At 45.7% G+C, this 15,835-nt stretch overlaps 2 protein-coding genes across 3 annotated transcripts in view; one reads left to right on the top strand and one right to left on the bottom strand.

Annotated features, from left to right (window-relative positions):
* ANKRD13A (ankyrin repeat domain 13A) overlaps nucleotides 1–2,721 on the top strand; it is a 34,440-nt gene extending 31,719 nt beyond the window's left edge. The window contains exon 15 of one of the 2 annotated variants that reach the window (XM_086348345.1): nucleotides 668–2,721. In XM_086348345.1, the coding sequence (XP_086204471.1) occupies nucleotides 668–863 (196 nt within the window). In that variant the 3' untranslated portion in view covers nucleotides 864–2,721. The remainder of the gene's footprint in view (nucleotides 1–667) is intronic. The other variant, XM_086348347.1, reaches the window with a different exon arrangement.
* A 3,899-nt stretch (nucleotides 2,722–6,620) lies between these two features.
* C17H12orf76 (chromosome 17 C12orf76 homolog) lies at nucleotides 6,621–12,322 on the bottom strand. The gene is made up of 2 exons (XM_086348370.1): nucleotides 12,176–12,322; nucleotides 6,621–7,899 (listed from the first exon to the last, which is right to left on the bottom strand). The coding sequence occupies exons 1-2, from the start codon at nucleotides 12,306–12,308 to the stop codon at nucleotides 7,814–7,816; spliced, it is 219 nt and encodes a 72-aa protein (XP_086204496.1). The 5' UTR covers nucleotides 12,309–12,322; the 3' UTR covers nucleotides 6,621–7,813.
* Between the last annotated feature and the right edge of the window lie 3,513 nt (nucleotides 12,323–15,835).

Below are 15,835 nucleotides of genomic sequence, written 5' to 3'. Positions count from 1 at the left end.
AGCAGGCCTGGTGGGAGAGACTTGATAAAATGTTGGCTCTCCTGCTTCCTTTGTGGCAGTTCCTCATTGAATTAGCTCTAAGCTCACGGTGGCTGAGCTTCCAGGAACTGGTGATAGAATTGCTGACCAGTTCCTCTACCAGTGTCACGGGCAGAAAGGCACCTCGTTAATGTTTTCTGATCTTCTGCGAAGAATGTAATATGATCACAGAAGGGCTAAGTTGCCCTTAGTGGGAAGTTTATACAATTTCCCCCACTGGGGATCAAAGCTACGCCCTTGGCAATGAAACCTTGGAGTCCTAACCACCGGACCACTGGAGAGTTGCCAGATTATCCGTTTGAGGAGGAGTTAACCTGGAAAGACTCATTTTATGGAGCATCTTCCTATAGTCTGGGCACATATGAGAACCTGTTGAAGAAGTTGGGATTTGCTTTAAAATAGATCCGAGTTCAATTCTTAGCCCTGCCCTTAGAGGCTGGGTAATTTCGGGCAGGTGTGTACCAGTACCCAGCACCTGCACCCCTAGTTAGGTGAGATTGATGGCCTCATGCATACTGAGCGGACAAGAAGCGCCTGGCACGGCGGGCACTGGGTCCCGGGCTAAGAAGCATGGGTGTTGCTGGCCCGCGCGGGTGACTGTTTCTTCCCCTCTGTGCTTGTAACGCAGGGCCATCCAGGAGAGCCTCCTCAGCAGCTCCGAAGGTCTGGGCTCTGGCACCTCCAGTGAGACCAGCCGCTTTGACAGCGACCTGCAGCTGGCCATGGAGCTCTCCGCCAAAGAGCTGGAGGAGCGCGAGCTGCGGCTGCGCGAGGAGGAGGCGGAGCTGCAGCAAGTCCTCCAGTTGTCACTTACTGAGAAATAGGCCCACCTGCCTCCCGCCTCCTGTCTGCGCTCCCGCCGAGGGACTGCGCCTGCGCGGGACTGCATCTCACACGGGTGCAACAGAAGGCAGCTGTCCCCTGCTTTCTGCAGAGGTGCAGAGCCGGGGCTCCTCGGGGCCCACCCGCCACGCTCCCCTGTGAAGGGGCTGGGGTCCCGCCGCCCCTGCGCTCCAGGCATCAGGGGAGGAGAGCATCGTCACTTTCCATTAGCTCTGTTGGCTTGCAGGTCACGTTTTTTACTTACCAGCTTTAGATACAAACCCAGTCCCTCCTCCCACTGCCCCTCCCCCCAGGTTTGTAGATTAATTTTTATCAAGGAGTGATGATGAGTTCTTGCAGAGTCGGGTGCTTTTATAGAAGAGAGGAGCAGCCTTTGCAGAGTGTGGTGTATGAGGACCTAGGAGACACTTCTTTACAGTTCACCAAAGAAATGGATCACCTGTGCCGATCTGCTCTTTAATTTTTACCTTTGTACAGGGTTTCCAGGGCACCCTCACTGTTCCTAAGCCACCCCCACCTTATTCCAACCCTCCCACCCCAGCTGAAGAGGAGATAAGTACAGGATCTATTTTAGATTTAGGGTTAACTATTTGCATCAAATTAAGATACACAGATGACAACGGAAGTTGCCTTAGCCTTAAAAATTACTGATAGTTTCAAACCACCTCACTCCTCTTCTTGTCGAGGAGGGGCCTGATTTGAATTTGTAAAGGCAGTTCCTTTGAGAGCAGGATCCTCCAGGCTAAACCCAAGGCAGCTAATTCTGACCCTGAAGGAGCAGCTAGGACAGCCCGAGGCTTGTTCTTGAAGTGGGCAGGCTGGCCAAAGGATCACCAAAGCAGGGGTGTGTTCCATGCCTTCTCTGGTGAGAGGTCTCCACTCAGAGGCCTGGGAAGACCCCACCACGTGCCCTGGGCACACTGAGAGGAAAGGGTGGGCTTGAAATGAGCAAGGGAGCTACAGACAGAACTCAGTGGCTCTGTACTCAAAAGGGAAAATGGTGAATCCACCTTGCTTTTTAGAGTTCAAATCAACATCTTTCTGGATAAATATATTTTTTAACAGAATCTTTTTATTATTTTTAAAAGAGATAAAAACGACTGCTCCCATCCGTAGCAATACAAGGTTATACATTTTAACCAGATTTTCTCAGGCCCTTTTTGGGATACCTTTAGTAGTTAACTATTTTGTCTAACCGTCCTGTAAATAACCATCGCACAACATAAGAGGACCCTGGGGAATGCGGCCGAGGGCACCATCACTCCAGCCCGGCCCATGGATTCATTCCCACAGGCTGCACTGAAGTCCCCCAGTTAACAACATGCTCCTCTGTTCTGCGTCCGTTACCTACCTGTTGTGCTGCTTTGGGGGTGGGAAGGGAAACCGAAGCCCCTGTTCCAGTAAACGGCCGTGTGTACAGTTAACTGTTGCCAGCAAAACGTGCCCGGTCACAAAGAACTGGACTTGTGATTCCATGTGACCATCTGCCTTCCTCTTCATGGTCTGACCAAAATTCCTTCTCCGCACACAAGGCCAGTATATGCAGCATCACACCTGTCTCACACACAGCCTGGCGTTTTGTTTACTTAGCCTTCACCTCCAGCAAAGACGCGTCTTGGGAATGGCTGCATTTAGGCCATGTGTTTACTCACCGAGGTGAACAGAGGTAATTTCTGTGTTCGCATTCCATTGTTCTGCTTTCCACGTCTTTGACTTTCTCCCTAGGAAGTCAGTTAAAAAGGGACTGAGCCTTGTATCACCATCACAGCGTTTTCCATATATGTGTTCACTCTCAAAATACAAATAAAGACAGCTTCCTTAGAGGGTGCTCGTACAATACTCTGAATGCTTTAGAGGCTTTTTTTTTCTCTCTCCACATTTTTGTAGTCCCCTCCTGTTGTGTGTGTTATTGGAATATTAGAACGCCTCCCAGTCCTCAGTCGTGTGTGACTAAGGTTTCCTCACAAACGCAGATGACCTCAAAGAAGATACGTTGCACTATGGCAATTTCAAATGGCTGTGGTGCCCTGAATGATGGAGTTGGCCTTCCCAGGTGGCGCTAGTGGTAAAGAAGCCGTCTGCCAGTGCCATGACTGATGGAGTTTTTAAAGTCCAAGCTAGACCCATGTCCAGATCTCTGTTTGTTTCCGAGGCAAACCATGCAATAGCACAGTAATCCAAGTCTATGCTCCGACCAGTAATGCTGAAGAAGCTGAAATTGAACGGTTCTATGAAAACCTACAAGACCGTCTAGAACTAACACCCCAAAAAAATGTCCTTTTCATTATACAGGACCGGAATGCAAAAGTAGGAAGTCAAGAAACACCTGGAGTACAGGCAAATTTGGCCTCGGAGTACAGAATAAAGCAGGGAAAAGGCTAACAGAGTTTTGCCAAGAGAACGCACTGGTCATAGTAAACACCGGATTCCAACAACACAAGAGAAGACTCTACACATGGACATCACCAGACAGTCAACACCGAAATCAGATTGATTATACTCTTTGCAGCCAAAGATGGAGAAGCTCTATACAGTTGGCAAAAAACAAGACCAGGAGCTGACTGGCTCAGATCATGAACTCCTTATGGCCAAATTCAGACTTAAATTGAAGAAAGTAGGGAAAACCATTAGACCATTCAGGTATAACCTAAATCAAATCCTTGTGATTATGTAGTTGAAGTGACAAATAGATTCAAAGGATTAGACCTGACAGAGTGCCTGAAGAACTATGGACAGAGCTTTGTGACATTATACGGGAGGCAGTGATCAAGACCATCCTCAAGGAAAAAAAAATACAAAAAGGCAAAATGGTGTCTGAGGAGGCTTTACAGATAGCTGTGAAAAGAATAGAAGCAAAAGGCAAAGGAGAAAAAGAAAGATATACCCATCTGAGAGCAGAGTTCCAAAGAATAGCAAGGAGAGATAAGAAAGCCTTCCTCAGTAATCAATGCAAAGAAATAGAGGAAAACAATAGAAAGGGAAATACTAGAGATCTCTTCAAGAAAATTAGAGATACCAAGGGAACAATTTATGCAAAGATGGGCACAATAAAGGACAAAAATGGTATGGACCTAACAGAAGCAGAAGATATTAAGAGGTGGCAAGAATACACAGAAGAACTGTACACAAAAGATCTTCATGACCCAGATAACCACAATGGTGTGATCACTCACCTAGAGCCGGATATCCTGGAATGCGAAGTCAAGTGGGCCTCAGGAAGCATCACTACGAACAAAGCTAGTGGAGGTGATGGAATTCCAGTTGAGCTATTTCACATCCTGAAATGATGCTGTGAAAGTGCTGCACTCAATATGCCAGCAATTTTGGAAAACTCAGCAGTGGCCACAGGACTGGAAAAGGTCAGTTTTCATTCTAATCCCAAAGAAAGGCAATGCCAAAGAACGCTCAAACTACTACACAACTGCACTCATCTCACACGCTAGCAAAGTAATGCTCAAAATTCTCCAAGCCAGGCTTCAACAGTATGTGAACCGTGAACTTCCAGATGTTCAAACTGGATTTAGAAAAAGCAAAGGAACCAGAGATCAAATTGCCAACATCCGTTGGATCATCGAAAAAGCAAGAGAGTTCCAAAGAAACATCTACTTCTGCTTTATTAACTACGTCAAAGCCTTTGACGGTGGATCATAACAAACTGTGGAAAATTCTTAAAGAGATGGGAATACCAGACCATCCTACCTGCCTCCTGAGAAATCTGTATGCAGGTCAAGAAGCAACAGTTAGAACTGGACATGGAACAAAAGACTGGTTCCAAATCAGGAAAGGAGTACGTTAAGGCTGTACATTGTCACCCTGCTTATTTAACTTATATGCAGAGTACATCATGAGAAACGCTAGACTGGAAGAAGCACAAGCTGGAATCAAGATTGCCGGGAGAAATTTCAATAACCTCAGATACACAGATGACACCACACTTATGGCAGAAAGTGAAGAGGAACTAAAGAGCCTCTTGAAAGTGAAAGAGAAGAGTGAAAAAGTTGGCTTAAAACTCAACATTCAGAAAACTAAGATCATGGCATCTGGTCCTAACACTTCATGGCAAATAGATGGGGAAACAATGGAAACAGTGACAGACTTTCTTTTCTTGGGCTCCAAAATCACTGCAGATGGTGACTGCAGCCATGAAATTAAAAGATGCTTGCTCCTTGGAAGAAAAGTTATGACCAATCTAGACAGCATATTAAAAAGCAGTGATATTACTTTACCAACAAAGGTCCATCTAGTCAAGGCTATGGTTTTTCCAGTCAGTAGTCATGTGTGGATGTGAGTGTTGGACTATAAAGAAAGCTGAGTGCCAAGGAATTGATGCTTTTGAATCGTGGTGCTGGAGAATACTCTTTGAGAGTCCCTTGGACAGCAAGGAGATCCAACCAGTTCATCCTAAAGGAAATCAGTCTTGAATATTCATTGGAAGGACTGATGCTGATGCTGAAACTCCAGTACTTTGGCCACCTGATGCGAAGAACTGATTCCTTGGAAAAGACCCTGATGCTGGGAAAGATTGAAGGTGGGAGAAGGGGATGACAGAAGATGAGATAGTTGGATAGCATCACCGACTCGGTAGACATGAGTTTGAGTAAGCTCCGGGAGTTGGTGTTGGACAGGGAGGCCTCACGTGCTGCAATCCACGGGGTCTCAGAGTTAGACACAACTGAGCAACTGAACTGAACTGAGACCCATGTCTAGAAATGAGTGTGGATTTACGATTGAGATCCTGCAAGGGAAAAATGTGTGATCCACTAAGACGACTCCAAGCCCCTGTAATCTCAAGCAACAACCTGCAAACTTCTTACTCTCAACTTTAGAGGATGTTAAGGTCAGTGTTTGCTAAAATAACCCATTTTTGTGTATATTAGTCTCATGTGTTTGCTGGGGGGCGTGGCAAGTAACCTGAGTAGAGTTCAGCTTAGGGAACCTAGGGTTTGACCCCTGTCCCCTGCACCCCTGAAGCGGAAGGCCAGGAGAATAATTCCACTTGAAAACAGCATCTGGGCATAGAAGCTTTCAGTTTATTTCTCTCTTGCTTCCAGAATTGATACTTTCTTTCACCTTTACTACTCTCTCTCATACTGAACAGATGGTAACAGGGGGATGAACACACAGGCTGGGTTTTCCATGTGTATGTAGAATGACTATGGCCAGTTTGTTTCAGAAAACCAAACATGATTGGTTTACTTGGCTGGCGATTACAGGGCAAAAGGCCGGGCACAAGGTTTATGGGTCTGATAAGTTTTTACTCTTTCCTTTTAAAATGCTAAAAATGGCAATAAGTGTTTAGGCAGATAACACAACAGGGCATCCCAGATGAGGCAAGGATGTGGGCTCCTGTGATGTGACTGTCCCTGCCCCTCAGAATCCCCACCACTCCGCCCTCCAGTCACAGGCCAGCGGTGGTGATCCCACTTCCGTTTGTGTTAGTTTTCACATCACCTGATCCTCACTAGAATAAAGAAAGATAAAGTGTGTATATCACTGGTTTATAGATAAGAAAACTGAGGCTCTAAGAGAAGTTAAGCCTGTTTGTAACTGGAGCCGGAACAGGAATCCAGGTCTTCTGGCCCCTGGCCCAGCTTGAGAGATTACTTAGGGCTCAGTTTTCTGAGTAGCTTAGAGCTCTACTTCACAGTGCCTCCTTAAGAGATTAAATCAGATTCCAACACACACACACACCTGCATTTTAAATGCTTGTGAAATAATGACTAGGATAAAACATCACATAAGATGTTACTTTAGTTTTAATGGACATTTTGCACAGAAGCACAGAACAGTGGACATGTCAGCGGCTCAGTCCAGGGTTACACACAAAATCGTTAGGTCAGTTACAGTATCCCACTTCAGTTATTTCACATTTAGTTCAGGTTGTTTAAAAAAAAAAAAAAAAAAATCAGTGCTGTGCTAGAATGGAGCACAAAACAAGATAAGCATTTTAATTTAGTAAGATAAGCCTAGCACCCTTAAAATAAATACTGTTAAGAATGAAAGTATCATTTCCACGGGGGGATGTTCCAGTTCACCAACAGTGCAAATGAATAGCAGCATTTTCAAAGCTGAAATTAAATTGTGTAAACACACAAATACGTGCCCCTTGGCCTTGACAGTGAATGCACACATATGCCGCGCCCCACGCCCTGCCCACCCAGGGCAGAAAAGAGCGCCTGTGAGAATCAGAAAAGCTGCCCTGACTTCCAGGCCACAGGCTGGAAAGACTTAACTGCAGGACAAGGAAGTCAACGTGTTTGAGATGGGCCAATTGCTATACTTCCGGCCGCCCCCAGAGCCTCCCAGCCCAAGAGTGTCCATGGTCACAGGCCTACCTGGCAACCCCAACTTCAGTGGAGGCATCTGAGCACAGAGCTCTATGCAGCATGAGGAGTGGGGTGGAGGGGGGTGGGTACCACCTACGTTCCCTACAGTGGACACTGCTTTGCAAACAGGGCATCGAGGCCACCTCTGGATAATTAAAATCATTTGTTATTCTTATCCCATTGTGACCAAATGATTCTTAAGTAGGGAATGTCAACAGGTCAAGTCTTCCTTCTCTTAACAGTTTCAAACATACATTTTCCTATCCAGGGTGGTTTTTTCACCACTCATAAAGTTATGTTTTCTTTCTCGTGAGCACTCCATCTTTACGCTGAACCCTGGAACTTCAGGTCTTACTCTTAACAAGCACAGCCAGATATAAGAAGAAACACTGAGAAGCAGACTCAGTGGCCCAATGCTTGCCTTCCAGCATTAGGATAAGACAATGGCTAGATGTTTTTTCTAAATTGTTCAGAATTTACCAACTGTCCAGACCAAAGATCATTTCCAAGCAGTGAAGTTCTGATTCCAGCTTCTCCACTGACCCGCATGCAACACAACTTATTCCGTTCCCAGATGCTCACGGAAGGACTTGCTTGCTCAGCTGTCACCGGCGCCGAATGGGCTTGTAGACGCAGAATGCCATGAGGATCACGGTCACCAGCAGGAGGCTGAAGATGGTTCCCATCAACACTGCAAAAGGAAAACAGGTTACCGCCCAAGGGCAGCTCAAGTTCTCCAAGTCGTCTGCTGACAGCCATGTGCCCAATGCCACTCGGTACCAGGCACCATGCCGGGTGTTGGGAAACCAGCCACGACAGACCTCTCTGGGGCTGTCTCTGTGCACGTGGGGAGAGAATGTAGCTTTACGTGCTGCGAGGAAAACAGGAATGTGAGGGTGATGGGGGAGGGGTGGTGGAGGAAGCCAGTGAGGAGGAAACACACAAGCTGGGGCCTTAATGGAAGAGGTGTGAAGACCTGCAGGCAGAGGATCCACAAATGAAAGCCCCTTAGGCCAGAACAAGCCAGAAAGCCAAGGAACAGGAAGGAGGCCAAAGTGGCCAGGAGGAAGGAGCGAGGGAAGAAAGGCAGCTGGGCAGGAAGCGAGCAGCCAGCTCACGCAGGGCGGTGCAGACTAGGAAGCTTAAAGAGTGGATTATGGGACTTTCCTGATAGCTCAATTGGTAAAGAATCCGCCTGCAATGCAGGAGACACCGGTTCGATTCCTGGGTCAGGAAGATACCCTGGAGAAGGAATAGGCTACCCACTCCAGTATTCTGGCCTGGAGAATCCCATGGACTGTACAGTCTGTGGGGTTGCAAAGAGTCAGACAGGACTGAGCGACTTTCACTTCACTTATGGGCAAAGAGGGACATGATCTGATTTAGTTAGAAAAAAGATCCCTCTGGCTGCTGCGTGGAGAACCATCCCATTACAGGGATACAAGAACAGAAGCAGGCAGCCCAGCTCTGTTTTTAAAGCCATTCATAAAGATTGGAGAGTCAATAAGAATGACGTGTTTCAGTCTCTTGGGGCATCTTGACAAGGGCTTTCTGGTCAAAGAAGCAATGAAACAACTTCATAAATCTGTTAGGTTTCCGACAGTGAATTTCACATCAAAATTTTCTAGGTTGCTTAGGTGAGGAATGGAACCTGTTGTTACCCGCCCCGCCCCCTCCACCAGTGCAAGACTAGATATAAGGGCGTGGGGTTTAACCTAACTAGCAACCTGCCAGAAGTGGTGTGCAGCCCTTTTGTGTGTCTGTCCCAGAAACCTTGGAGGGAGCCCAAATGAAGTTACCTTAATAAGTAAATGTACGTGTATGTGTTGGTAAGTAACCTGGGTTCTACCTGGGGCCTAACCATGCTTGGTCTCCAGACTGATAACTTACTGTTCCTCTGAAAAAAACAATAAGATTTGACCAAAGTTTTATTTAAATGAGTAATTTAGGGTATCTTATCTACCCCACCCACACACTCACTGAACCGAGCTATTATTTAAAAACTGGCTGTATAGAGAGATCACCTTTCACTGGAGAGGGAGGGAGGGAGGATGAAGAAGGTGACAAAGACGGTGGGTCAAAACTGCAAGAGGCCAGAGGGAAGTTTAAGGGTCTCTGTTAAACAAAACCTATCTCAAAATAGGCCTCATTACCTAAACACCTGCCCTCATTTTCAAAGTTCTGAATGCCATGAGTTTCTAACGCTCTGTCTATAATTGGACCTAAAGTTGTCTTATTCCATTTAAACCAATGTCCCCCACCCCTCCCAACCTATTTTTGAAAAGGCTCTAAACAAAACCAAACCTCCTAGCAGGAATGCAGGGGACTAGAATTGGAGAATGTAAGTCTTCTTTAAAAAAGAAAAAAGAAGAGCTTAAACCCCAAGTTGTCAGGTGCACAATAATCTGTTGGGATAGCTAACCTTTGGGGCCTGGATACACCTGCCACTCTTCATTTCCCAGGACCTGGGAGAACTTTAAGACCACTTGGTGGTGGCATTGTTTAGTCGCTAAGTCGTGTCTGACTCTTCTGTGACGCCATGGACTGTAGCCCGCCAGGTTCATCTTTCCATGGCATTTCCCAGGGAAGAATACTGGGGTGGGTTGGCATTTCCATCCCAAGGGGATCTTCCTGACCCAGGGATCGAACCCATGTCTCTTGCATTAGCAGGTGGATTCTTTACCACTGAGCCACCTGGGAAGCCCTTAAGGCTACTTAGGGCCTTCCTTATGGTCACTTCCCCTTTTCAAGCCTCGTTTCTACCCTGTAACATGGGGCAAATGAAACCCATCTCACAAGAGTGAGTTTCTTGAGGGCTAAAGATGAATGTCATTTAAACAGCAAATTTCCAGTGAAATGTTTTTGTACTGTTTTGGAACTATTCTAATACTGCTCTTTTTTTGTTTGTTTGTTTTTTAGCTTGAGTTAACACTGTCACATGGAATCTATTGTTTTAAATATAATATTAAAAGTGGCCAACATATTCTAAAAGATTTCTAAAATCTTAGCCTTGAAAGGCTCTCAAAGGACATCTGGTCCAGCTTTCCACTGAATGTGAACGTTTTTTCTACAATATCCCTGGCAGTTCCAACTCTTATTTGGAATACTTATGTGTATTTGTTTATCAACCAACCAAAATACTAGAAAATTTAAAAGCACCTCCACATCATGATTTTTTTTTTTACTGTCAACTGTGTCTTACTCAAATAAACTGCATTTTAGATCTCAAAAATTTTTTCCTATTTTCTATGAAAAGCACTTAACACAGTGCCGGACAGATAATAAGCACATGATAAATGAGAGCCGTTATTATCACCAAGACAGGCAACACAGCACAGCAGTCAAGAACACATGGTTTGGGGTTTAGACTGTCTGGGTTCCCATCTACACTTACAGGCTACGTGACTTTACAGAAGTTACACAATCTCTGTTTCCTCTTCTGTAAAAATGGAGATAAAAATTCCCACTGCATAGATCTGTCCAGGGGAGTGTTTCTCAAACAATCTGTGGTAAAGGACTAGTTTTTGTAACTTGTCTGTCCCAGTGCCACTACCTAGCCCTACTGTGCATGACTCACTAGCAGCTCCCACTACCTAGAAAGCATTCCCATTTAGAGACCTAGAAGTGCTTTTGAGTTGCTTGGATGTTGCAACAATGTCACACTGTCAGATTTCTAAATAATCTCAAGTGCTCTAAGACATCTCTTTGCAGATAACAAACAGTCTGCAGACTTCACAGGGCTCTGCCACCACTCCTTGAATAGTACTGTTCTACACAACAGCAGTGGATTCTCAACCATGGGGATTCTGCCTCCAGTGGACATTAGGCAAGTGTCAGGAGACATTTTGATTCTCTGAACAGGGAGTGGGGTGTCCTCCTGGCATCTAGTTGGTAAAGGCTGGGGATGCTGCTAAATATCTCAGAGTGCTCAGATAGTGTGTGCTCAGAAGAGTATGTCCACCCCCACCCCCCCACTGCCCTTGCCCCTCAAACAGAATCATCTGGTCCAACATGTCAGCAGCACCCAGGATGAGAAATCCTGTTCTAAAGTATTAAGCAGGATGATGTATGGAAACCATGGAGCAAGTACAAGGTACTCGGGTACAAAGTAAGTGGTCGATACATGACAATGAACTCATGGAGAGTCAAGGTAATCCAGAAACAGTACCACGTGGCAGCACTGTAAATATACAGACCTACCAATGAAGTTCAGCACAAAAGACTTTTTAAAGTTTGCCAAGCTTTGAGCTCCAGGGCCCCTTCCAGAGTCACGTACTTCTATATGTATATATGTGTGTGTGCATTTTGATGACATCCTCCCAAAAGGATGTTTCAAGCTCCAGAAAACTAAGGTTCTCCTACTGGCCTCCACCACTTCCTTTATTTATTTTTGAAACTCCTGCCCTTTGCAGTGGAAGAGCAGAGTTTTAATTACTGGACTGCCAGGGAAGTCTGTCCACCTGGCTGGCTGTGTAACCTTGGGCAAATAACTTCACCTCTTTGAGTTTCACTTTCCTTATGTGTAAACCTTACCTTTCTCCTTAAGTTACTGTGAGGCTCAAATAAAATCATGTATATAACGTGCCTAGTACAACACGGTACATAGGAAATGCTCAACAAATGCCAATGATCATTATGGACTAAGACTACTAATCCTGTTAGGAAAGCAGAGGGGGTGAGGTATATTATGCGCCGTGTTGCCTAGCTCGGGCGCACACAGTCACGGAGGAAGGGGACCCAGAGTGTGACCTGGGTTATCCAGGGCATTCACGCAACCTGCACCTATCAAGCCCACAGTGGACCAAACCTTCCGCTGAGCCCCAGGCCTTCGGAGAGGGCTTGCACCAGCACCCGCTGCCCTCACACTGCCCCCCGCCCCCAGCCCCCCATCCACACCGCGCGTGCCAGGCTCCGGCTGCCCGGAGCGGCGAAAGCGCAGACCCGACCGCCGGTCAGCGGCCACTCACCCAGGTTCTGCCCACGCAGCACCGCATACGGCCGGCTCCGCTCTGGCGGCTCCACGGGTGTCGGGGCCTCCGCCTGTCCCAGCAGGAGGCTGCATAGTCCGAGGCAAAGCCACTGCCACACTGAACGCAGCATCTTCCCTGACAGTCAGTGGAAGGCTAGCCACTTCCGCCGGAAGCCCCGTCCCGTCTACTCCCGCCTACCACCGTCTATCGCGCGGGAGAGCGTCGTTGCCAGGGTAACTGTACTTCCTCGCCAGATTTCAGCCCTCAGTAAGGTTCCTCGGGGATCCACGTTCCTCCAGGACAAACGTTTCCACCCGGCCCAATTTTCAGAGGATCACCGTTCCGTCAAGGCAATGTCCACCTCCATTACAGTTCCGTCCTGACCAACGTTCCCCCTTCCTTTGAGTTCCAGGTGGGCCCCCTTGCATACAGGTTTCTTAGGTCCATTTTGGACCTCTGGAAGGTGTTTTACGAATCCCTGTATTTTCTTATTAAATCTTCACCATAGGCCTAAAAAAGAAAAGACACTATTCCTATTTTACAAATGCCACCTTCTCTGGGAGTTTTTACACTCCTGTATATATACTCCCTACTCTTTAACCTCTCTCATCCCCTCATAACCCCTTCCCATTTACCCTATCCATTTAACATACATTTTGTTATTTTGACTAAAAACGTGCACAATGTTACAGTTGTGAGTTAAGTTTTATTTGGGGGCAAAGTAAGGACTATAGCCAAGGAGACAGCCTCTTAGATAACTCTGAAGAACTACTCTGAAGTGGTAGTGGGAAAGTCGGTATAAATGTGATTGTTAGTGCAAGATCGTGTGTCCGAGGGCACAATGAGGCCAAACAAACCAAAACTTCAGAATGTGGAGCAGAGAAAGGTTTATTTAGTTTATTTATTTAAATTTAATTTAAATAAATTAATTAATTTTATTTTATTAATTTAATTTATTTAATTTAGTTTATTTATTTATTTATTTAAATAGCCCTGCAGTGGTTTATAACCACTGCAGGGCTATTTAAGGAGACACATGTCTTATACCCTGAAAAGCCCCTCGCTACCCCCAAGGGGTTCAGCAAAGCATTTTTAAAAGCCAGCTTGAGGTGGAGCGGGGGACAGGGGGGTGGCAGGGTATGTGATCAGCTCATGCACAGTTCTCTGATTGGCTGATAGTGAGGGAACAGGGTAGTGTTACAGGGGTTAATTTGATCAGTCCTTAGTCTCCAGGAGATCTGGGGCTATGTGCTCACGGTCATCAAGAAGTTAACATTTCCCATTTGGCGGGGGGTTTTCACATCCGTAAAACAAATGTGTGCAATTCTGAAAGTGTGCATCAAATGCTATTAACTAAGCACTTTCAGTTCACTTCAGTTCTCTCAGTCATGTCTGACTCTTTGCGACCCCATGAACCGCAGCACGCCAGGCCTCCCTGTCCATGAGCAACTCCCAGAGTTTACCCAAACTCATGTCCATTGAGTCGGTGATGCCATTCAACCATCTCATCCTCTGTCGTCCCCTTCTCCTCCTGCCTTCAATCTTTCCTAACATCAGGGCCTTTTCCAATGAGTCAGCTCTTCGCATCAGGTGGCCAAAATATTGGAGTTTCAGCTTCAACATCAGTCCTTCCAATGAACACCCAGGACTGATTTCCTTTAGGATGAACTGGTTGGATCTCCTTGTAGTCCAAGGGACTCCCAAGAGTATTCTCCAGCACCACGATTCAAAAGCATCAATTCTTCTGCACTCAGCTTTCTTTATAGTCCAACTCTCACATCCATACATGACTACTGGAAAAACAATAGCCTTGACTAGATGGACCTTTGTTGACAAAGTAATGTCTCTGCTTTTTAATATGCTGTCTAAGTTGGTCGTAACTTTGCTTCTAAGGAGTAAGCGTCTTTTAATTTCATGGCTGCAATCACCATCTGCAGTGATTTTGGAGCCCCCCAAAATAAAGTAAACCACCATTTCCACTGATTCCCCATCTATTTCCCATGAAGTGATGGGACCAGATGCCATGATCTTCGTTTTCTAAATGTTGAGCTTTAAGCCAACTTTTTCACTCTCCTCTTTCACTTTCATCAAGGGTGCTTTAGTTCTTCTTCACTTTCTGCCATAAGGATGGTGTCATCTGCATATCTGAGGTTATTGATATTTCTCCTGGCAATCTTGATTCCAGCTTGTGCTTCTTCCAGCCCAGCATTTCTCATGATGTACTCTGCATATAAATTAAATAAGCAGGGTGACAATATATAGCCTTGATGTACTCCTTTTCCTATTTGGAACCAGTCTGTTGTTCCATGTCCAGTTCTAACTGTTGCTTCCTGACCTGCATATAGGTTTCTCAAGAGGCAGGTCAGGTGGTCTGGTATTCCCATCTCTTTTAGAATTTTCCGCAGTTTATTGTGATCCACACAGTCAAAGCCTTAGGAGCTAAAGCAGAGGATATGGGGAAGGCCTGTCCTGGGAAGGCCCCACAGGGTCCAGCTCAGTTATAAGTCTTTAATTAAGAGGGATCCGTGTGGTCAAGCACACATTTTGGCAGAGGTTTACTGCTAGTCAGAAGGAGCTGGTGTCTCTATTAATGATGTTAGTGCTTTTCTAGATTTAAGAAGATTCAAGGATTTGTATCCTAAAAAATATTTAACTGTCTGAAGACCAGATTTTCCCAGAGCACAAAGTGCCTCATTCCTGAGCTCTGCCCTGAACTCCTTTCAGGGTGTGTTGAAAGTCACTGACTGCAGTGGCTCATGAATTCACCCATGTAAACACAGAAGGCAAGTGACAATTTTTAGTTGGCTTTGAGTACCTGCCACCCTCCTAGGATGTAAGGTCTGTAGGGGTGGAGATTTGTCATTGCTCACTGTTGTCCCAGAGTCTGGAAGGGTAGCATATTATGTTCTAGGAATGTTGGCTGAATAAATGAGGAAACAGCTTAGTTAAGTGTTTGGCCCAGTTCTGCACAGAGTAAATGGCAGAGCTACACCTTGACTCAGGTATAGTTTGGAATCTTTTACTATTTGCTGAGAAGATGAAACTGAGAAATGGAATATTTCCTGGCATATAAGTAAACAAGGGTGTCACAGTCATGATTGACTACAGCCCTCCAGCATGAGTTTGTGAGCCCTAAGGGCACTGGGGGAGGGAGAAGAATACCTGAGATCTGACAGCTATTGAGCTGCAGCCATTCCCTATGGTAAACCCCCAGGGAGCCGGGGATGTGAGAAACACAGTATACTGGCCCAGGATAGCTGACAGGCAAATGAAAGGAATGATTTCCATGATCCCAGACTCTCCCATCTTTCCATACATAGAAAAACACAGAATTCCTTAACTTGGGATATCTGGTTTTCTTTAATTAATAATAATCTCTTCATGTTTGGACTACCTGCCCTTTGTTGTAAAACTTCTATATAACCTGACTCCTTCCCTCACCTCCTCAGAGCAGTTCTCTCAGGATTACTTGAGATGCTGTCGCCGGGGCTTGAAGTCCTAAATATTCCCACTGAATGAAGCATAACTCTCAACTTTTAGGTTGTGGATATATTTTTTTTTTCAGTTGACAAAACCAACACAGAAGAAAGGAGGTCTGCAATGACTGTAGAGATGAAAATGAAGCCGGATGACATTAGCATCTAGCTTCAGACAACT

This window comes from Bos grunniens, chromosome 17 (assembly GCF_055505025.1).
Source record: "Bos grunniens cultivar Pamir isolate PY7600 chromosome 17, Bosgru_T2T1.0, whole genome shotgun sequence".
Lineage (NCBI taxonomy): Eukaryota > Metazoa > Chordata > Mammalia > Artiodactyla > Bovidae > Bos > Bos grunniens.
The sequence above is the reverse complement of the archived record's forward strand: the minus strand, read 5'-3'. Positions and strand labels throughout refer to the sequence as shown.